Here is a 24,516-nt window from a genome sequence, read left to right as displayed (position 1 = left end):
CGCTGCTAAAGCGAGTGTGTATGAGACACTCCACAACTTTTTCAAGACATATGAAGAGGAGACACCCCATCACGACACCCATCACATTGATCAGTGGGGGAAGATCAGTGAAATGAAAGTATGTAGGAGGGAGGCAACATTTCTAAACAATTCATAGAAACCAGACGATTTTTTAAGAAAGCAAGACAAAAGCAAAGACTCGCCATTCATAGACCGGTACAATCATAGCTCAGAAAACAAGGGAAGGTGAAGTAGCAGCTGCAGATGAACTATGCCGGCATTCCAGAAGGCATTCCGAAAGGTACTGAAAACCATGCTCTTCGCCTAACCAACCCCTGCACTAAACACATCATGACTGCATGCTGAAATATTATATAAACTGCAAATGTATTCTTAATCTGTGCCTATACTGTATAACTGTAAATCCTGTACATGTATAATTAACCTGTACCCCTTTGCCCCCTGTAACTAAGTACCCCGCAAGTAACAGCGCCACGATGCCCGAGGGCTGTTTGTGCGCTATACAAATGTAAACATAAATAACATAAAATAAATAAATAAATATGCACTGCATTTTCACCTGGTTGGAAGAAAGGACGAAGGACGACGACGGCGCACAGCAATGGCTGCTAGGCTTATTTGAGGGAATGGCAGCTTCATTCAAATCATTCATGAACAAACGTTGTATTACTAAGCATGTATTAGAAAAGTATGATTTCCATTTTTTACTAACCATGATTCAGACATTCTTGCCTAATTTTTACTTATTGAAAACGTTATTGAAAAGTATATCTGTTGTCCAACGATGCGGAAGCAGCTGTATTATTATGGGCTAATATTTGATGCAATTGATTTATTTCAGGTGGTTCAGCTGCAGGAACTCCTAGCAGTGCGTCACTCAGTCTTCGTGGTGGGGAATGCAGGAACTGGAAAGAGTCAGGTGGGTGGTGCAGCCCCGTTGCCCTGAGTGCGTCTTCCCTTTCACTTTTCCACTGACTGAAAGATCGCATTTGCGGTACGCGCAAAACTAGAAATTGTGGAATCGATTTGCATTTGTGAAGATAATGAAAAACGTGATGCAGTGATTTGCCAAAGTTTACACCTGTTGGTGGTGGTTGCGGCAGGAATACAACTCGTAACCCCACACTAAAATAAGTGCCGACACCAACGCAGCACACTTTTGCCCTGGTAGAGTTTGCCTAATGCACTTTCCCGTCACGTTCAAAGTCCGGCTGTGAGTGTCCCGTGTGAAGCTAGCGAGAATAAGGGAGTGGCTTTGCTCTTTGGCTTAAGGGCAAATTATTCTTTAATTTAATTAACACCATTTTATGGGAAGTGGTCGTAAACAATTATTAATCTGAAAACCTTACTTTCTCAAAGAAAATAAATCAAACTGAAAGTCATAGACTTAAAACATCAGGAAAGCTCTTTCATATTCTTTATAGAAGAGTCTCTAAACTAAGCTGTGCCACATTTCTCCTCATACTCTGGGAAATATTTGGAATATTTATTTGTATTAATTGGATAACAGAGATGTCTATCTGGATCGTAAATGGCTTACAATAATACATGTACAAATTGTGGAGACATCCCTCCAAAAGAGTGCCTGTGCAACAGTACAAAGATGAGAACAGGTTATGAGCCCGTTTATGAGTGTGTGAATACATTGGGACATAGAGCAAGGGCAAAACAACACAAACAGAAAACAATATGAGAAACAGGTTACTTACAAAGGTAACATTAATCAGTGGCAGGTGTACAATCTAAAGATGTGTATTGCAAAGGTATACACATTACTTTATTATGCTGCACTGGAGGCAGTAGTAGGGTGATGTAAGGAGGATGGAGGGGAGGACAGGGTGAGTTACCTCTTTGGAGAGTAAGGGAAGTTTAAGCTGTGCTTTGAAGAAATCCACAGTCAGGCTTTCACTTTCTTTGTGATGCGCAGCAGCGTTCAATCTAGCGGGTTGAATAGGAAGAACAAGCATAACCAAGAAGAGTCGTGGGTGAGGACATGGGGCAATGGGGTTGATTGCCGAGCAAGAGCAGAGTGAATAGGGTGGTAGATAGAGAATCAATTAGACGGATACTGAGGAGCAAGACTATTGATGGCTTTTTAGACTTGAAAAGAAATTGAAAAGGGAGTAGTTTTGCATGGAGAGCCATCAGGTCTTGTGTCGATAGTAAGACGTGGAGAGGTGTTTGGGTATGGTGTAAGCAATGTAGGTAGCAGAGTTGAGGACTTTGTCTAGAAGGAGGAAGGAGTGGCGAGGAAGTCCAAGAAATAGGCATGAGCAGTTGTCAAGTTTTCTGAGAACAAGGGTGTGATTAGAGTGGTGAGTAATACAGTGACATATTTTCCAAATGTTGAGGAGGTTACTACGAGCAGCAGAGGAGGTGGAGGTGAAACAGTGTTGCAGTTGGAGGATTATCCAAGAAGAAGGGAAGCCAAGAGAGTTAGGTGGGATGAATATAGGAGAGGAGATGGTAGGATGGCGTTGGAAGCCAGGAGAAAGATGACTTCCATTTTTAAAGAGTTCAGCATTAGGCAGCAGAGATCCATCCAATGTTGAATCTCTATGCGGCCGTTGGTAACTGTTGTGATATAGCTGGGGAGAAGGGGCACAAGTAGAACACTAGGTGAATGTCATCAGAAAAGAGGTGATGGTGGAAGCCAAATGACAAGGTTAGCCTTTCTAGGGCAGAGGTACAGAAGAGGAAGAGCAGAGGTCCAAGGACAGATGCTATGAGGAAGGCATTAGGGAAACTGTTGAGGTCAGAAGTTTGTGAGTTGCAGACGGTTTTAAAGCAGCAACCTTCCATGTAGCAGTAAATCCAGGTGAGAACCGTTTTTTTGTACCGAATGGTTCTGAAGAGTGAAGAGGGGAGAGGAGTGGTCGCAAGTGTTAAAAGTGGCAGAGAGGTCCGAATGGATGTGTGTAGAATTGGGTTTGGAATGATGATCAGATGCAAAGCTGGAGACATGCACTAGTGCAGTCTCAGTGGAGTGTTTACCATGCAATCCAGATGAAAGGAATGGATTTATGTTTCATAGTTGGACATTTCTGTGAATATTGTTTTCAAATGATAGGATATTCAAGGTGATCATGTTTGCTTATTGTTGCCAATATTTGATATCCCTCTTGTATGCTTACCTTAGTCTGCCATGAACTTTGATGTGCTAACTTTGGAGTGAGTGAAAGAGTAGGCTTATTTACCTACATGTCTCTGAACTTTTCTATTCTCATTATTTATGTTCTTTTGTTCTTTCCTTGGCATTCTACTACTAAAAAATTATTCACTGCACCCGCGTGTTTTTGGAAATCTCAATTGACTGGTGTGACAAGGCCAGCCCGCTGCCCTTGTCAAAACTTGGAAGGGATAGCCTGACTCTTACAGAGTATTAATGGTTGGAGGGTGGGGTGGTGGTGGTTGGTGAGCAGAGTAGTAGTGGTTGGAGGGTGGAGTAGTAGTGGTTGGAAGGCAGATTAGTAGTGAGAAGAGGATTAGTAGTGAGATGAGAGCAGCAGTAGTATTAGTGGTCAAATGAGAGCAGTCATAGTAGTGAGGGGAGGAGTAGAGTCAGAAGAGGAGTAGTGGCAGGAAAGGAGGTGGAGTGGTAGAAAGGAGTTAACATCAAAGGCTTGAGGCCGGAAGGCGTAGTGAAACATCAGAGAGACAAACAGTTGGCATGGAGGAGACATGGGAGAGAAAGTAGGTAGCATAGAAGGGTAATGTAGAAGTGTGTGTGCGTATGGAATTAGACTAATCTTCCGGAGTGTTTTTAAGGCAGGATCGCGTCACCCGTTAGAGCATTAAGTTGTGATGAGAGCAGGGAAACTTATAAAGTCCCTGAAGGAGTGAGTGAGCCTGATATGATATGATAAGATATGATAAGGCATTTGTAACGCGCCTATACACAAGTGTTTCAAGGCGCGATGAGGCAGGGAGGGGGGAACAAGGGGAAGACAGACAACGATCCTACTAGGCCAGGTGTCATTCAGATCGCGCAAATGCAGGGGGAAGGGGAGGGGGGAAGTGCAGTACAAGTAAGTAGAATAAAATAAATAAATAGGGCCAGCTGGTGGCAAGTGCAAGGTAAGTGCAGACAAGTAATGGGAAGGGGAGGGCTGTGGGGATACAGAGACAGTCCCGCAGTGCAGGGGTTGCCAGGGAGGCAGTGCAAGTGGAGAGTGGCCGGGCCCAGGACCGAGGTCAGTGAGAGAGGCCCAGTTGCAGATTCAGTGCAGTTTCAGTGAAGAATTTAGCAGGGGAGAGGGAGAGAGAAAGCAGAAGCAAAGAGGAAGGTTTTGAGGTGCTTCCGGACCCGGAGATGGTTCTCCTCAAGTTTCAGGGAGACAGGAAGGCTGTTCCAGAGGGAGGCCCCTGCCGCGGAGAGAGATCTACCCCCAGCTCGTTGCTTCGAGAAGCGGCTGACCCTGAGGGAGTTGGAGATGGATGAGCGAAGGGCTCGGGAAGGGAGATATTTAGGAAGAGAGAGTTGAAGGTATTTAGGCCCCAGGCCCCAGAAGGCCTGGTGGACAATGCAGAGGGTTTTGAACTTTATCCTCGCAGCCACTGGGAGCCAGTGTAGAGATTTCAGTCCTGGAGAGATACGGTCCCTGGGCTTGAGGCCAAGGACAAGTCTCGCAGTTCTGTTCTGGATGAGTTGCAGAGGACGGAGAGTGGAGGCAGGCAGGTTAAGATAGAGGCTGTTACAGTAGTCCAGCTTTGAGAGAACCAGGGCTCGGGAGACAGTGAGCTTCTGGGGGAAGGAGAGGAAGGGAAGAATACCTCAGAGGAGGTGCAGCTGGTAGTGTGATTTCTTAGAGACGTCAGATATGAGGAGAAAAGGAGAGTGTGGAGTCGAAGATGACCCCGAGGTTTCTTGCCTTGCTGGTAGGAGCAGGAAGAGGGCCAAGAGAGGCCGGCCAGAGAGCTGCAGGGAAGGAGGGAGTGGGTGTGCCGATGAGTAGAATCTCAGTCTTACTGGCATTAAGGCAGAGGTCATTGGCGGCACACCATTCCTGGATAGCAGACAGACAGTCAGAGATGAGGGAAGGAGAGGAGGAGGCCGAGGGTAGCCTGAAAATGAGCTGGGTATCGTCCGCATAGCACTGAAAGTTGGGGCAGAGAGCGGCGATGCGGTGGGCAAGGAGTGCCAGATACTGGTTGAACAGCCAGGGAGAGAGATCTGATCCCTGGGGGACACCACAGGTGGAGAAAAAGATGTCAGAGAGGAAAGACCCCAGTTGGACTTGGGAGGGTCGATTGGAAAGGAAAGAGGTCAGCCACGCCAGAGCCTGACCAGTGATACCCAGGTTATCACGGAGACGGTTGAGCAGGATGGCATGGTTGACAGTGTCAAAGGCAGAAGAGAGATCGAGCAGAATGAGAACACACAGAGTGTTGGAGTCGATGTTCAAGAGCAGGTCCTCACGGATGTTCAGGAGAGCAGTTTCCGTGCTTCTGGCAGCTCTGAAGCCAGATTGATGGTCATGAAGACTACCAACAGATTCAGCATGGAGGTTAAGCTGGGAGATGGCCAGTTTCTCCTGCACTTAAGAGAAACACCTGGAGATCTTGGTCCCACTGTTAAGGAAAAGAAGGGAGCCTAAAACAGTGTTCACCAATATGTCATACAAAGTAATCTAAGTGTGACACCCAGAAACCTATTCTAGTCAGATTCCGGTCCCTACCACTCTAAATGAAAAAGTGCCTAACATTAACCAAGGTAAAATAAGGGCTTCTTGCCCAAACAATAGAATGGTGGCTGGTTTCTGGAAAGAAGAAACCAAAGACCCAAAGGAAGAGTGACAAGGCAACAGAAGAAAACCCAGTGGTCAACTTGTGTCATGGCCACCGTCCCGGAAATACAGACCCCGCACCATCAGGGGACGAGGGCAAGGGGTAACACAACTTTTAATTGTCCCTTTGGGAAAATACAGCATAGAGAGCCCAGGTGGACTCAGTCCTGGTGCCTTTGGCGCCAGGCTCATGAACAAATATAAACTGACACTCTTTATTTTGTGCAAAGTACTTTATTTTCCCTGCAAGAACCTCCACATGCCTTTATTCGGGCGTGACTGCTTGGGGAAACTGGATTACATGTGCAGCATCCTTCGGGAGTGACAGGGTGGGGCCGGCGAGCCAAGGCTAATGGGCGTGGCCAGAGCTAGATTATATAAGCCTGCCCAGCCTTCATGCAATCGCGTTATTCTGCACTGATGGCAATGTAACGTTCACCGCCGCATGAGCTCATCTTTCCTTGTTTCCAGCTACCAGCCTGAGCATCTTACCTTTGTTTCCAGCTACCAGCCTGAGCATCTTACCTTTGTTTCCAGCTATCAGCCTCAGCACTTCCCTTGGAACCTGCTTTGATCGGCACGCATCATCGTTGACTCTGGCATTCATCATCCATCTCCAGACCTCCGGGCAGCAGCTCTCCAACCCCGACATCGTGGCACGGCGAGCAATTCATCTGAAAACGGTGCCTGCAAGAGAAAAAGATAAAGACACGGTTAGAATTCGCAAAGACATAACGTTTAAGGTCACGCTTTTAACAAATCTTTGCACTCAACCTTAAACCAACACTCACCTTATGTCGGAGCAACGTGGACTCCATTCTCTTCCAATTTGGCCTCGCTTCATGCACCGCAACTACCGCAGGGCCGCATTTCACCACTTGGGAGAAAGCAGAGGAAAGACATCATTAAAAGATACGGACAACAATCAGGAATCAACATTACAATATTTTAAAGCCATAAGACACTTACCATCAGGAGTGGTTAAGCCACAGCTGGTCTGGGTTGCCACGTACAATGGGCCAGTGAAGGAACTCGGTCCATCAAGAAGCGCCCCTTACGTGAGAAACAGGACGGAGAGCTCATCATCATTACTCAGTAAGAGAGACTATATTGGTCGGCGCATTACCCCCTATATATTTATATACAGACTTCTCTACTTCTAACTATTTTAATTTTTTCTCTGCCACCCACCGTTACCTTTCCCTTACTTGCTCTAATGCCTACAAGACATTTGCCAAAGTAGCGAGTTTGTTGTTTCACTCACCGATAGCATCTTTTCCTCTCTGGAGCTCTGGGATCACCGCTTCTTCCTCTTCCAGCCTTTTAAGGGTTTTCGTCCGATTGGCTGCCCGTGGGAATGAGAAGGGTTATGCTTGGAAGGCAGGTTCCTTCAGACCCACTACAGTTTTTGAAGTTTTACTCTAGCATTGTCCACGGGAAGCTTCTCAGTCTACTCAGCCAGAATGGCAAAAGGTCTCGTGATATTGGCGAAGGCCCGGAGTTACTTTGTGCCGTCGGTCTAAGGTGTCTTAGTATTATATATTCAGTAATTAATGGCCAAAACCATCCTTACACTACCAAGTGTACAGAGGAGCGTGGTTACGCTGACGGGCCCATAGATCAGTGCGCACCCTCTAGTACTTGTAAGACAAGATAGCTGCACCATGTGAGGACTGGGGGTGCAGGATTCACTTACTCCAACACGACTCAATAATGAGGACTCAGTAGGTTGGCAAAGCGAAGTCTGTTTAGTGACAAGTACATCAAACAGAGAAATAAAAGGAAATCAGCAGCATTGCGATCACCTGTCTCGCTCCGACTTCCTCGAACTTCAGTTGAAGAGCAATTCTTATAGGCAATATTCGACATCATTGACGTCTAACTCTACAAAACTCGACAGGCAATATAATTGGTTAGGAAGGGTAACTTAAGTATAGGTGCTATATCTGTATATGATAATAGAGCATGCGGATTGGATAATTCTTATCTGTTGGTCATCTATGCCCATCCCACTACATCACACGTGATTGACGTCACTACAAGTATGACGTCCTATTGGTTCTACTATCTATATGACTCCAGATAACTTGGTCCACTGTGATTGGGCAGGTTACACCCCTAGACATAAAGCCCCATTTTTAATTAGTGATATGCAGAATGGACACCCATGTTCCTGGTGTCCCAAGTTTCACCCTGCCTCCCTTCCATCAATCAGTATCTTAGGGCTATGTGCCAATTAGTTGGCTGGGTATGGCCTCGAAACTGTAGCCTCTTATCGGGAAAAGTTATGGCATTCTCGAGTCCTGGATGACATCAGGCGGTGGTACTTCTTCGCGCCTGGCTGGTTCACCATGAATCTGCTTCAGTTTCCAGCTTTCAGTGCATTTAATTCTGTTTCAGCCTCGTCACCTTCATGGTCCCCCCTTATCTTGACCTTCATGGGGCAGGCTGTTATGCTCTGAAGTTTCAGTCTTGTTAACTGACACTCTCCTCCGATCCTCTGGATGACCTCGATTTCCTAGGCATGAGCCGCTCTTTGTTGAGTTTCGATTCCATTCCTTCTCTTGCCTCTGGCTGGGTTACGAAACTTGGTCTGTCAGGCCTCTGGCAACCTGGGTACATTTCTGCTTTTACAAAATGGAGTCGCACTTGTAGAATGTGCCTTATTGAGGTAGATATATAGTTGGCGCTTGTCGCTCTAATCTTCTACTAAGCATTGCAAGCAGTATCGTTTCTTTAGCCTCTTGTGTTTCAAGCCTATTTACACACATTTAACAGGTTGGTTGCTTCCATCTCGTAGCAACGTCTCCTCACGTTTTAACATCGTCTCTTCTCTGTGTCCATTACATTTATTTTCGTAGTTACTCGCACTGGCGTGCTTGTCTTTGATAGCCACTTTTGGTCATTCACGAGTCTGTTCAGGCCCTTGTGTCATTTCCACTGGCCTTCCATTAGGGCTCTTTGGGTCTCTTCATGGACCATCTGTAGGTACTCTTCGTTTTGTATCAGCGGCTGGTACGGCTGTCTGATGGGGTACCATGCTGCCCAGGGTTGTCTAGTTATGGGCGCTTCAACAGGTATGGATCTTCTGATGTATACTGGGCAGAGTCCCAGTGTAGCTCTTTGTTGATTCATTTGCTCCTCATACGTCACATACCTTGGTGAGTATGCTCCTGGTACCTCGAGCTGAGGGGATGGGGTGCAGGCCATATTCGGGACCTCCTCTACACTATAATGAACACATAATGAACACATAATGTATCATTATATAACACACACTGCCAACATATCTATTATTTGCATTATCCGCACCCATTATTGTCATAATACCACAATACTACCATACAACACAAATTAATATTACCACATGGTTTTATTTAGTCATCCACACAATTCACAATATAACACCACAGTGATCGTGATAATTTAGCATGCTTTAACATGTCCTTCCTGTTGCCCCTGACTACAGGGCTGGCGGGACATGAGGCAAACGTAACATTGCTGCGTTTTTGAACGCCTGGTGTCACCTCACCTAGCAACAGCAACCTGACAACAAAGATAGCTTAGCGAAACAGGCACGCCAGTTTCCATCCAGACTGTGTGCATCTCTCGGCAAAGCCAGGTAAGACAGATACCAGCAAATGGAAGGAAACACATATGATGATTACTTACGCAAAAATGGAATTATGGACTTACAGAGCAGTTATTATTATTTTATTCTTAGTTGAACATCCCTCTTAGGGAGAACAACACACCATTTGAAGGTAATCTTTATGTTTGCAAATCTCACACATTTGATGTGTGCTATGACCCTATCACTACAGGAAAGGCCTATTCTTTCATTTGTTTATTACAGATATTTTATAAGGCCTAGCCTTATTCACATGAGACCAGCCGTTTGGCTGTCCAATCAGGTAATAACTAAGAAGCAACATCAATATACGCTCCAGTCATGCATTAGAATCAGCAGTGATACGTAGTGCACATGCACTTATACTTTGTTTTGTCTTATCTTGTTCTATCATGGCTTTCTTGTGACTCACTGTCTGACCTAAACCGAATATGGTATGTAAACAACCATTTCTTTCTAAATTAACCAATGTACCAATTTAATCAATGTATTTGATAATACGTATTGCCACATGATACATGAACAAATTATAACTTTGGATGGATACATTTGCTAGTGCCCTAGCCCTGAATACAGACTCAATCCGAAATGCATTGGCATATGATTATTTTGACACTTGATATCTGGGTGCAATTTTGCCCTTCAAGCAATTAAACCAACTGAAAATAATTTAGTATAATTTCTGTCTTTATTATTGGAAGTACAATACATGAAAGAACAGCAACATTAGTAGCAGCTTTTTATAAGAGCAAGATGCAAGCACACCTCGAACTAGAATTCCTTCTAGTTCCCTTCTCTGGTATGGTTTCTGATCCCACCATAATGAAGGGGTATCTTGCCTCATTGCACACTTCTTCTAAAGGCACCAAATATCTCTTTCAACTCCCCCCCTCATGTTGCATAGCAGTTTTTGGTTAGTCTCACTCTATCTCTCTCTCTCTCGCTCTCTCTTTCTCTCCCATACCAGTCATTGGTGTAGAACGTGATAATTCATTAACTCCCCTATAACCAACAAAAATGATTAGATTTGTAAGACAAGGAAAGATAACACATATACCCACCCATTTAGGGATTGCCTGTCCTCTAAGGAGGAGCTCACCCCTATTGGGATCCTGCTTGCCCTGTCCCCTAGGGACTGTTAGGCTTAGTGGGCTCACCTGCCTAGTCCATACAAGCATTCATTCAAACAGTCTACATATAGATATATTGTATTCTTGAACATACTAGGCATTCACAACATTTCTGTTGCTGTTGCATCTATCTTAAACACCCAAAACCTCAAAGATAACTTTTCAGCATAAGTCAAGATTGTTTAAAACATTTGATTTTCTCCCTTATAAAGACAGGTATGGCATTGAAAAAAAGAATACTTAAACAATTGATTTACAATAACTTTACAATACATTTGACTTCCCTCTACAGGTGTGAGTCAGTAACTGTAGAGGCTGTGTTTAAGCCACATAACTCTAGACAATGGTCCTCAATGCAAGTTTGTCTGTAACCCGCAGGTGCTACTGGTGGTTGCCGGCAAACTCGTAACACTGTTCCGCAGCCTGAGTTCCCGGTGCCACCTGGGACATTACAAGTCAAAGCAGACCAAAATGACTCTACACCTGTTTAAAATGCTCATTATATTTTAAATAGTACTTCATTTTACGATGACAATTCCACAGTAAAAAGGGACCAACATGAACTCCGGTTTAAATTTTGTTTCTCAATAAAAAGTATGTAGGGTTTTAAAGAATTAACTCACTTGATGTCCCTTCTTACTTGGATGGCAAAGAGCACGTAAAATATCAGCAACTGGGTTCCTGTACTCAAATTGAATTCCACAAAATATTCTGTCCATTACCTTCCCAGATTTAGCCTAGTCAAACTGTATAGACAGTTTGGGGTTGAGTGGGTTTAATCTATCTTTTGAATGTGGCTTCTGATTTTCTTTTGGAAAGTCAACCAGCAGCTAAGTGAGCTTGGAATCATTCCTTCAGTAAACCAACCAAATGCCAAACAAAGACTGACCATCCTTCTTTCAATGGACTGGTCTCCCATCTGCCTGGGGTCAGACCTACAAATAATATATGCTCTGCTCTCCCAGCTCCAATTCGCTCTGCGAACCCCACAATCTTCTTCTCCCCATATTCTATGATGATAATCCTATATCTTCTGTGTACATGCATTTATTTTGTATGACTTCTCTCGTACATTGTGACAACGGTGTGGTTTTCCCAGTCCAAAAGGTAGGGGCAAAACCACTTTTATTAAAGATCTTCCTATTTTCATTTTTCTGAGACTTAGCTTTGGATGTGAACATATGACATTAATAAAACTATTTTCAGATTCTGTAAATCGATGCACACATTTTGATACTTGAATGATTGTTGTGTGATACAATTTGGTGAATGTGTTTGCTTTTGCCAGTTTCAGCCTATTCAAAAACATGGCACGGTATATATTTATTTGCATTATTTGGTGGCTATTACGTCTATCTATAAAATGTCAAACATTTCTGTCAATCTGAGTTTTCATTGTGACAGTGTTCATTTTATTTATTAACATTTTATTTAAGTTTTCCCTAATGTTACAGTCAATACATGATGCTAGTTGTCATGATTCCTGCCCCTCATGTCCCCAGTCCTCCAAGATGTCAGGCTGGAGCCAGGCCACGATCACCTACATGGCCCTCAAGGGCCTCTCCATCCCTCCAAAGACCCACTTGGAGTCAGACTTGGCGCTTGTGGCACCGGACTCACTCACTCCCATAGGATAACATTGGGGATTGGACTTGTAGTGCATTGATGGGGACAAGATGGATGCCCCCACATATTTCGGTTCCCAGAACTGCATGTGCAGTCTAGTCTTTTGGGTTTGGTTCAGCCCAGAGACACCTGGAATACCCAGAGACTATTTAAGCCAAGCCCAGTCTGAGAAACATGCTTTGTGTTTCCTGCACCTGCAGCGTGACACTCACTGGCCTGCATATTTCTTCTGCGCTCAACTCCTGCAAGAACAAGAACACCGTTAGGAACAGCCTTACCATGCGGCACTTCTGCCCATCATTCATCGCTCCTTCTGTTCTGCGGGCATCTTCGGCGGTGTCATTCCCATCCCGGCACGCCGCTTCCTAAGGAAAAGGTGCTTATTTTTAAAGACTGTATAAGCTTCAAACGCTTACCTGAATCCCAGCCGCTCTGGGGGAACTCTGTCTCCAGAACTTCTCAGCCATCTGCAAGAGGGAAAAGACACTCCAGGTTAGCGTGGAAATATCCAGAGGCGCTGCATACGCGCTTACTCACCGCATTTCTTCTTCATAACCGGCATCCACGCTGAAAACGTCGCAGCACCTAAAAGACACAGAAAAAGAACTCAGTTCAATACAAATACGAAAGGGTCGCATCGCGCATCGCACTGTTACTCACCTTCAGCTGTACTCATCTCAGCAGCACGTCGCCATCCCCGGACGCCGGCCATCATCTAAGGAAAGAAAGGAACAAAGTAAGAGATCTGTTCAAAAGACTCATTATACTTACCTTTCGGACTTTTGCCAGTGAAGTAACTAGGCAGCAACGAGCCCTCATCAATCAACGCGCCCCTGTGCTGAAAGCAGGACAGAGAGCACACTTTCCAAGAAAACAAGGTGAGCTGTGGATCAAAGGGAAGGGTTGGACCCCGGGGAAGAAGGGGTTCAAGCACACAGAGACAATAGGGGGTTAAACTCTACCAATCCTTTGTTTCAGGCCCAGTCTCCAGTCGAGTAGACTCCAGGGAAGGTTTTGAGGTCGTAAGAGGTCAGAACAGGCTGAGTGACGTCCCCGTGGATACCAAGTGAGCGTTACAGAACACAAAGCCTCACATCAAAATCCACCTGGGTGTCATGGAAATGTCAGAAACCGACCAGTTAGCCCACATGTTGGGGCAGCTACGTTCCGAAGAACATGCAGCCAGGCAGGAGAACAACACTCTGAGGAGAGACTTGATAGTAGCCAAAGAACGCACTGATGATTTAAGCGTCAAATTCTCCAGGCACAAGCAGGGCATGCAGCATAGCTGAGAAGCGTGCCCTCGATGCCAGCACCATCAGCCAATCCCGTTCAGATAACCCTTCCTCGGGCAGTTCCCTTTGCCCCGCCCAAACGATTTACAGGGGATCCCAAGAGGTTTGCAACGTTCATGAACCAGTGCCGCCTGCACTTCCTTTGTAGACCAGGGGCCTTTCCGAATGACCAATCATGGGTCGCTTTTGTGCTATCCTACCTGAGTGGTAACGCCGCAGACTGGTCTGTACTCTTTGTGGCCCAAGACAATCCTTTGCTGCATGACATCAGGGGCTTTCAGCAGGAGATGGAAAAGCTGTTCGCCCATCGTACTCATGGGCAAGCATAAGACAACAAACTTCTGTCCCTACGCCAAGGGAATCAAGACCTATTAACATACATAGCCACGTTCAATAGACTCATAGTGGAAGCAGAATGGCCAGTGGAGAAGAGAACCACGTTATTTCATCAGGGGTTGTGGGGGGAGCTCAAGGATGTTCTCGTACAAGTAGTGAACCCCCGAAAGACTGCTCAGAATTCATTGACCTTGTTGGATCATAAGTTGCAGGACCGAAGAGCAGATCCAACCAGATCGGACACTCGCCCTATGTATGTGCGTTCAAAGGACAATATTGCCCGCACAAAGAAAGGTTCAGGAGAACCAATGCAAATCGGGGGGGGGTCAGATCCCCCTTGACTTAAGCGGAAAGGGATAAAAGGAGACAGCAGCAGTTATGTCTGTACTGTGGAAGGTCAGGTAATTTCCTTAAAGATTGCCCTGTGAAGCCAGTGAGGAGGACAGTAGGGGCCACGGACAAGGAAGATACCATCAAGGAATCAGAAAACTCCCCAGCCCGGCAAGTGTAGGGGTCCACTTGTCGAGCGAAGAAAGTGAACTACAGACCTCCCATTTCTGTGGTCTTGATCAATCACCAACAACCATCTCGGATGCACGCAGTAAGAGCGTACATTGACAGTGGAGCCGTTGGGAATTACATCGACTAGGATCTTGCGGCAAAGATGGGCATCCGTTACACCCTAAATCAACCACCGACACTGTTACCACTGTCGATGGCACGGAAATAGCTTCTGGTCCAGTATCCCAATGCACTGCCGCTTTAACCCTTCTGTACCAGTATGGACACCAAGAATCTATCATTTTCGACCTCATTAAGGCACCACAGTTCCGGTTGATTTTGGGAATGCCATGATTGGTAGCTCACAATCCTCGAATTGATTGGCAAGCAAAAGAATTGGCCTTTCCCGAGACTTGTGCCCACACTGGTTATCGCCAAGAGAAACAACCAATGGACAACAGAACATCCACGCTTGCGACTGTGGCAATCGGCACCCTACCAAGTGAATACCAGGACTTTCAAGATGTCTTTCAGAAAGAACAGGCTAATACCCTGCCACCGCATAGACCGTACGATTACCAAATCAATCTGATACGCGGCGCACAAATCTCTTGTGGGCGAATTTACGCACTCACAGAACCAGAAAACCAGCACCTGAAGGCCTATCTTGACCAATACCTCGCCAACGGGTTCATCCGTCCCTCGAAGTCTCCAGCAGCCAGTCCTCTATTCTTCGTACTGAAAAAGGAGGGGGACTTGAGAACGTGCATCGACTATTGCGCATTGAACCAGATTACCGTAAAAAAACGCTACACCCTGCCACTGATCCCTGAATTGCTTGATCAAGTCAAAGATGCCCAAATCTACACAAAACTAGACCTGAGGGGGGCATATCACCTTGTTCGCGTAAAACAGGGCGACAAATGGAAAACTGCGTTTCGCACCAAATACGGCTTGTACGAATATCAAGTAATGCCCTTTGGCCTTTGCAACGCGCCTGCAGCATTTCAATACTTCATGAACGATGACCTACGGGAATTGATTGATGTCTGTGCTCTAGTGTACATCGACGATATTCTAGTATATTCCGCTTCAAAGCAGGACCACGTTAAACATGTCCGATCCGTATTGGAGAAACTCTGTCAACACCAGCTCTACGCCAAGCTCGAAAAGTGATCATTCCACATCTCCGAGGTAGAATTCCTGGGCTTTATTCTCAGCCTGAATGGAATCCGAATGGATGTACACAAGGTAGATGCTATCCTGAACTGGCCATCCCCAAATTCATTCAAGGGGGTTCAAAGTATGCTGGATTTTGCAAACTTCTACCGCCGGTTCATCCCAGGATTTTCGTAAATCGTGCATCCCATCACGTCATTGCTAAGGAAAAGCAACAAAAAGTTCCAGTGGACAACAGAAGCCGAGGAAGCTTTCCAGGAACTCAAAGCAAGATTCACATCTGCTCCAATCTTACACCACCCTCGCCCTGATCTCCCATATCTGGTGGAAACGGATGGCTCAAGCATGGCTATTGGAGCCATCCTCTCACAAAAGGACCCCGAAACGGGCCAGTTACACCCTGTTGCCTTCTGGTCATGTAAATTCACACCCCCTGAACTCAATTACGCTATCACAGACAAAGAACTCCTGGCCATTAAGTCAGCCTTTAAGACATGGCGGCACTACCTCTTGGGCGCCAGACACACAATCACCATAATAACTGACCACCAGAACCTCCAGTACCTAAAAACGGCAAAGGCCCAATCCTCACGACAACTACTTTGGGCTCTTTTTTTTGCTGAATATGACTACGTGATTACATTTCGACCAGGGGTGAAAAACGGGAAGGCCGATGCCCTTTCCCGTATGGGGGTGGAAGAGCAAGGGTATCAGACCCCTGACCCAATAGCAATCATCCCGAGTGACAAGCTCCTAGGAATCACAGAAACCATAACTCAGAAAGAATTACATGAAGAAATCCAAAACCTGATGAGTCCGGAGCAATTACAAGCGTGGAGTGCACAAGGAGAACATTACATGATAAAGATCAGTTGCCCTACTACAGGAATCGTTTATTCTTACCAAACCAAGAACTATGAGAACAAGTCATGTCCGGTTATCATGATTCCTTGATCGAGGGCCACCCCAGCTTCGCTAAAACCATAGCCAAGGTAAAACGAAATTATTGGTGGCCCACGTGGCGTAAAGACATTATCCAATTCATCCTATCTTGTGGAGTGTGTGCTCAAAACAAGTCATCCAAGCAGAAACCGACTGGGCTATTACAACCATTGGAAATCCCACCAGCACCCTGGCACACGTTGTCCATCGATTTTATTACTGACTTACCACCCAGTCAAGGGTTTAACGCTATTCTTGTGGTCGTGGACATATTTTCAAAAATGGCACATTTCATTCTGCTTAAGGGGCTCCCAAATGCTTCCACTCTGGCAAAGGTATTTCTTGAAGGTATCGTACGGCTCCATGGGTTTCCTTCAGTTTTGGTCTCAGACAGAGGTACTCAATTCGTATCTAACTTCTGGAGAAAATGCTGCTCTATGGCCCAGATCGACATCCGGCTATCCACCAGTCACCATCCTCAAACGGATGGTCAAACTGAGAGGACAAATCCAACGCTTGAGCAGTATCTGCTTTGCATGTTACACCAAGCTGAAGGAAGCTGGTTCGACCTATTATGGATAGCTGAATATGCTTATAATAATTCCCTACGCACCAGCACTGGGCACGCACCCTTTTATACCATGTATGGCAGGCACCCACGTACTTTTGAGTTGGACATTCCTACAAACCTGGAAATGCCAGCAGTCAAAACCTTGCAAACAACCATTTCTCAAACCTTTAAAAGGGCAGCTGAACACCTACTTCAAGCTAAGAATCGCCAAAAGAAGTTTGCTGATCAACACCAAGCAAAGGCCCCAACTACCAAGTCGGAGACAAAGTCTGGCTGGCGTCTAAACACGTGTCCATTAAAGTAACCTGAACTTTCCGTCCAAGACACCTGGGTCCATTCACCGTCACCTCCGTGATAAATCCTGTGGCGGTCAGACTAGCTCTGCTGTCAAACATGCAGATTCATCCTGTATTCCACGTGTCTCTCCTTAAACCTGTTCAACCTGGGACCCGGGTAGCAATGCCACCGCAGCCAGTAGTAGTCGCCGGGGAGCCAGAATTCGAAGTCAAGGACATCCTGGATTCAAAGTACATCAGATCCAAATTATACTACTTAGTAGACTGGAGGGGGTATGGTCCACAAGACAGGAAATGGGAGCCTTGTGAGTACATCCATGCACCTCGCTTGCTTAGACGATTTCATCAAAACCATCCAAACAAACCAGGACCAGACAGAAGAGCCACCTTGAGAGGGCCCTTGGGGGGAGTGCTGTCATGATTCCTGCCCCTCATGTCCCCAGCCCTCCAAGATGTCAGGCTGGAGCCAGGCCACAATCACCTACATGGCCCTCAAGTGCCTCTCCATCCCTCCAAAGACCCACTTGGAGTCAGACTTGGCACTTGTGGCACCAGATTCACTCACTCCCATAGGATAACATTGGGGATTGGACTTGTAGTGCATTGATGGGGACAAGATGGATGCCCCCACATATTTTGGTTCCCAGAACTGCATGTGTAGTCTAGTCCTTTGGGTGTGGTTCAGCCCAGAGACACCTGGGATACCCAGAGACTATTTAAGCCATGCCCAGGCTGAGAAACATGCTTTGTGCTTTCTGCACCTGCAGTGTGACACTCACCGTGTTCGGATCGGTCTCCAGTAGGCCTGCATCTTTCTTCGGTGCTCAACTCCTGCAAGAACAAGAACACTGTTAGGAACAGCCTTACCTTGCGGCGCTTCTGCCCATCATTCATCGCTCCTTCTGTTCTGCGGGCACCTTCGGCGGTGTCATTCCCATCCCGGCACACCGCTTCCTAAGGGAAAAGAACAGGAAAAAAGGCATTAGTAAGCATTCAGAAAATGTTCGCTTATTTTTAAAGACTGTACAAGCTTCAAACACTTACCTGAATCCCAGCTGCTCTGGGGGAACTCTGTCTCTGGAACTTCTCATTGATCTGCAAGAGGGAAAAGACACTCCAGGTTAGCGTGGAAACATCCAGAGGCGCCGCATACCGCGCTTACTCACCGCATTTCTTCTTCATAACTAGCATCCACACTGAAAACGTTGCAGCACCTAAAAGACACAGAAAAAGAACTCAGTTCAATACAAATACGAAAGGGTCTCATCGCGCATCGTGCTCTCACTCACCTTCAGCGCTACTCATCTCAGCAGCACATCGCCATCCCAGGACGCCTGCCATCAGCTCAGGAAGGAAAGGAACGAAGTTAGAGAACTGTTCAAAAGACTCATTATACTTACCTGTCGGACTTTTGCCAGTGAAGTAACTAGGCAGCAACGAGTCCGCATCAATCAACTCACCCCTGCGCTGAAAGCAGGATGGAGAGCACACTTTCCAAGAAAACAAGGTGAGCTGTGGATCAAAGGGAAGGGTTCCCCGGGGAAGAAGGAGTTCAAGCACACAGAGACAATAGAGGGTTAAACTCTACCAATCCTGTGTTTCAGGCCTAGTCTCCAGTCGAGTAGACTCTAGGCCAATACATATACATACGATCTAGAGGGTATGATTTCCCGTTTGACAAACCCTCCTTTTGGCCTATGCCAAGCGCTAAACTACTTCTAATCACTTTACGAATAACTCCACGTTTCAATGTCCATACACTCTGAATCACCTTTGGAGATATCAATCGCCATTAGATCGGTTACCAGAATTTCTTTCAGCACATATTCATTGGCGTTCTTGTCTGGGGCGTATACCTTGCCTCCTAATGTACCCATCGCCTCTGCACAACATCCTCCTAACATCGAACATATACCAGGAAGGCATTGTATACAGCAAAAAAGGAACAACAGAATTCCCAAAATGATCAGCAAGAGCGAAAGTACCTTACAACCCCAAGAAGTGCCAGAACCAAGCGCTATAATCCCAGTTTCCCTTGGGAACATGCACTTCTGAACTAAGGACATGCAGATTCTGTATTGCCTTGAAGATAGTTGGGGAGGAATCTGGCACGAAAACACAGCAAGCGGACCCCACTAATTTACATACTCCTCAACGTTCAGCCAGGAAGACATCTAATGCCATCCGGTTCTCAAGTGCTACTAACCTTATTGCTTTCGGTTCGAGAGTCATAATATAGAGTATGTCAGTGGTCCGGTTGATGGTTCTCTCCAGTACTCTCGCTAGTCTCCTGATATCCTCTGAGTTCAGTATTTGTCCCCAAAATGGCACAAAGGACTTAGCTACATCGCCCAGAATTTGAGCTGAAGTGTCACCATCCTCGTCCCGCCGTGGATGAGCTTTTGAAATCTCTATTGTACTGGCTATGAATACCTAGGGTAACAGGATACCTAAATAACAAGTTCCCTGTCAATCCCTGGGTAACCCTGGAAATGCTACATTACCACAAACAAAGTAGACAGGTTCGCCTACATACAAAGGTCTGTCTTCCCCAGTCAAATTCGCAACATTGGCGCAACCTTTAAAATCACCCATTGACTGAGTACCATTCCTCTGTATGCAGAAAGAAACTGAATCGGGGCTATGATTGACAGTGTAGGAAGGAGGCGTGGCATCCTTATTGCCTATAGGAGCCATTTTAAAAGAAATCAATTATTGAAAAGGACGAGACAGTTTATCAGAAGGCTGAATAGAAGCAACATTAGGCTTACTCCTATCCACAAAGAGCGGGCAACCCAAGGGAGTCAGAACACGTTTTTCAAACTGAATCAAATTAGTCCCATCAAAGTTCCCTGAGATGCTATCGTTCCAGCGACCAAAGAATAGTGTTCTAAGAGAAGCATAGCATGCAGTTGTCAAAGGTAAAGGATGAATATACCAACCCAGCCCCTTATCCCCATGCTGCGGTAAATGTGAGCAGACCCAACAGTTGGACTTATTAAAGATGGCATGTGTAGTATTCATGATGAGTAATAATGTGTTGTTATGATATCTCTTTTTGTGCTGAAAGTCTCTAGGAGATAGAGTGTGCAGATGCACGAAAGGGGTAGAAACAGTAGGTACATTTTCAGTCGGCAACAAATCCTCAAGCGGATGTACTTCTTCTAGGTACCAGAAGCCTAAAACAATTACTATTATAAAACCAATTAACATTATCACAAAGCAGCAGTACGTTTTCGGGGCCCATATAGTTAAATGTTCGTTCCGTAGCTGGTCACACAGTCTTTTCCCTTTTCCATACAAGCCGAAGCGGTTGCAGGCATTGTAGTCTTCAAACGAAAAACACCAATGTTTTTAGCATCTTTTTAGTCCTTTCGACAAACCCTAGCCAACGGAATCCCCTTTTTAAACAAGTAATCGGGCCAAAAGCAAGCACTTGATGACTTTCTTCTTCTCCGAGCGCACAGCCGAACCCTGCCATAAGTCTATTTCCTTGGACGCAGATCGTACCTTGTGATCTCTGGTACTGATTGATCCGTGAACAACATGTTGTCACTTCCCACTGGAAGCGGCGAATGAACGGAAGTAAGGTTAGAGGCACAATTAGGGATCGCCTCTGGAAACAAAATGGTTGGAGAGTGTGTGGGTGGAATGGCTTTTTCCTCAGACCTCACAGGATCAGGGAGAATTCCCAACACACTTTTGATGCCAGTTACTGCTTCGGGATCATTGGTTGCAGTACTGATGAGGGGTCCTGCTTCTTCTGTATCATATGGCACTGGGTGTGGAATTTTCTTGGTGTGTGTTGCATGGATCCAATATTTACGGCCTTACACTCGCACCGCCGTCTGTAGGACTTGAAAGGAGCCCCACCAAAGAGGTGCAAGGCAAGACGATCGTTCGAAGGATTTTATGAGGACCCACTCCCCAGGTCGTATGCTGTGACCGGGGCCCTCGTATCGTACAGGTAAAGCCTCTCACACCTGGTGATAAATCAAATACAAGTTTTTAGTCAACTGGCTACAGTAATCTGAAGGAAGTACATTTTCAACATTTCTCAAGGAACGACATTTTGGAATGTTCCAGATATTAGCAGGCCTCCCCATTACCACCTCAAAGGGAGAGAGCCCAGTCTTAGTTTGAGGGGTTGTACGCATTGATAACAACACGATCGGTAAGGCGTCTGGCCATTTTAGTTTGGTGCCGGCACACGTCTTAGCGAGCTTGTTCTTGATGATACCGTTGTGTCTTTCCACTAGTCCGGTACTCTGAGCATGTCGGACCGAATGGAACCGTTTATCGATCTGTAAGCCCGCACATATCAGTATCAGCGACTGAATGGGGGGCGACTGAATGGGGGAGCGACAGGGTGTGGAGAGCGGAAGAATGCGGAAAACAGAGGAATGTGGAGGGTGAGAGGCCGGAAGTGGGAGACCGACTGAGTACCGACGAGTGGAATGCGCGTGGAAGATGAACGCTGCTGAAAGATGATTGTGGAGGGCGGATGACTGTGGAAGGCGGATGACGATGGAGGGCGGGTGACGGTGGAGGGCGGATGACTGCGGAGGGCGGATGATGGCGGAGGGCGGATTATGGCGGAGGGCAGATGATGGCGGAGGGCGGATGATTGCGGAGGGCGGATGATTGCGGAGGGCGGATGACCGCGGAGGGCGGATGACTGTGGAGTGCGGATGACTGTGGAGTGCGGATGACTGTGGGGGGCGGATGACTGTGGAGGGCGGATGACTGTGGAGGGCGGATGACTGTGGAGGACGGATGACTGTGGAGAGCGGATGACTGGGCAGGGCGGTTGACTGTGGAGGGTGTATGCCTGTGGAGGGTGTATGACAGTGGAGCGCGGATGACTGTGGAGAGCGGATAACTGTGGAGGGCGGACGACTGGGCAGGGCCGATGAATGTGGAAGGTGGATGCCTGTGGAGGGCGGATGTATGTGGAGGGCGGTTGTCTGTGGAGAGCGGATGACGGTGGAGGGCGGATGACGGTGGAGGGCGGATGACGGTGGAGGGCGGATGACGGTGGAGGGCGGATGACGGTGGAGGGCGGATGACGGTAGAGGGCAGATAACTGTGGAGGGCGATAACTGTGGAGGGCGGACGACCGTGGAGGGCGGATGCCTGTGGAAGATGGGTGTGGATGGCGAAAGACTGTGGAGGGCGGATGCCTGTGGAAGATGAGTGTGGAGGGCGGATGCCTGTGGAAGATGAGTATGGAAGGCGGATGACCGTGGAGGGCGGATGACCGTGGAAGGCGGATGACCGTGGAAGGCGGATGACTGTGGAAGGCGGATGACTGTGGAGGGCGGATGACTGTGGAGGGCGGATGACTGTGGAGGGCGGATAACTGTGGAGGGCGGATGACTGTGGAGGGCGGATAACTGTGGAGGGCGGATGACTGTGGAGGGCGGATGCCTTTGGAAGATGAGTGTGGATGGCGGATGACCGTGGAAGACGGATGACTGAGGAAGGCGGATGACTGCGGAGGGCGGATGACTGCGTAGGGCGGATGACTGCGGAGGGCGGATGACTGCGGAGGGCGGATGACTGCGGAGGGCGGATGACTGCGGAGGGCGGATGACTGCGGAAGGCGGATGATTGCGGAGGGCGGATGACTGCCGAGGGCGGATGACTGCCGAGGGCGGATGACTGCGGAGGGCGGATGACTGCGGAGGGCGGATGACTGCGGAGGGCGGATGATTGCGGAGGGCGGATGACTGCGGAGGGCGGATGACTGCGGAGGGCGGATGATTGCGGAGGGCGGATGATTGCGGAGGGCGGATGATTGCGGAGGGCGGATGACTGTGGAGGGCGGATGACTGTGGAGGGCGGTGAGCGTACAGAGCGAACGAATATGAAGAGCCAATAAATGTGGTGGACAGATGAATGTGGAGAACACATGAGTGTAGAATGCGGCTGAATGAATATGGAGAGCACATGAATGTAGAAAACGGTTGAGTGTAATGAGGGGAAGAACATGGACCGCGGAGGAGCTTAGGGAACGGCTGAGTACAGCTATCGGCTGAATCTGGCGAGCGACGGAATGTAGCGAGCGGCTGAGTACGGCAAGCAGCTGAATATGTCGGGCGACCGAGTGTAGCAAGCGGCTGAGTATGGCGAGAGAACGGGTATGCGTCGAACGAACGAGAAATAAGAGCGAGAAAACAAGTGTTCACAAAACAGATAAGTATATTGTACGGAAGAGTGAACGGACCTGATGAATGCAGAACTGACAAGTGGCGGATGAGCAACTGATGCGAATGAGTGCGTAACAGATGAGCCTGGGGAGCGGGTGAACGCACGAAACAAATGAATGAATGGACCAGAGCGCATGATTATGCTAGATGGAGGAATACGCTATACGGAAGAATTCGCTGACCCGATGAATAGTGCATAAGAGCAGATGAGAAACAAAACACATCGCGCGGACCGGACAGGACCCCTCTGAATTGCGTAATGTGCAGACTTTGATGTGGAACGCAAGGAACCGTTGTAAGAGCATACTTAATTTCACACCCCACGCTTACTCTCTCCTTACACCACCACTCAAGTAGAACACAGAGATACTATGACACCATTCGGTATAACTGTTCTCATATCAACATCCGCCGCTCACTCCCCATCACTCTAAGTAAACATTGCTGGTTTCTCACCCCCAGGCAAGCGTTCTCGTCAGGCCTAACGCTGCCTCACTCGGAAAGGATAACTCCTGCCAGGCCGAACACATACTCCTGATTCCTCAACCACCACACCTATCGCTAGGAAGCAGCTACCACAGAAATTCCGCACCAGCTGCACACATACCTGGTGCGCACACGCACCTTTGACCCTCTCTAAACTCTCCACTGACCCGAACCTCGGTTCCCAAGGGCGTTCAACCTACCAGCACCTTCAGACCATACCAATGGTATATAAGGCGCTATATAAATGCAAAATAACAATAACAATAACAATATCTGCAGAATTACAGCAGCGATAAAATGTGGACCATTGTCCAACTAGATGACTCTTGGTAGCCTGAACCTTGGGAAGTATTCTTTTAACATAGTCTTTGCAGTAGTCATGGCTGTAGCATCTTTAACAGGAAAAGCCTCAACCCATTTGCTGAAAGCACAGATGACAACTAACAGATGCTTCAGATTATTACACCGTTCCATCTCAATAAAATCAAAGTGTATAACCTCGAA

General features: G+C 47.0%; 1 protein-coding gene across 1 annotated transcript in view; it reads left to right on the top strand.

The window, feature by feature from the left end:
* The window catches only part of DNAH11 (dynein axonemal heavy chain 11), a 4,227,155-nt gene that overhangs the window by 2,167,599 nt on the left and 2,035,040 nt on the right, over positions 1-24,516 (top strand). The window contains exon 39 of the mRNA XM_069648254.1: positions 863-940. Coding sequence (XP_069504355.1) covers positions 863-940 — 78 coding nt within the window. The remainder of the gene's footprint in view (positions 1-862; positions 941-24,516) is intronic.

This window comes from Ambystoma mexicanum, chromosome 2q (genome assembly GCF_040938575.1).
Source record: "Ambystoma mexicanum isolate Mex_15411 chromosome 2q, UKY_AmexF1_1, whole genome shotgun sequence".
NCBI lineage: Eukaryota > Metazoa > Chordata > Amphibia > Caudata > Ambystomatidae > Ambystoma > Ambystoma mexicanum.
This window is presented reverse-complemented; position numbering and strand designations above follow the sequence as displayed.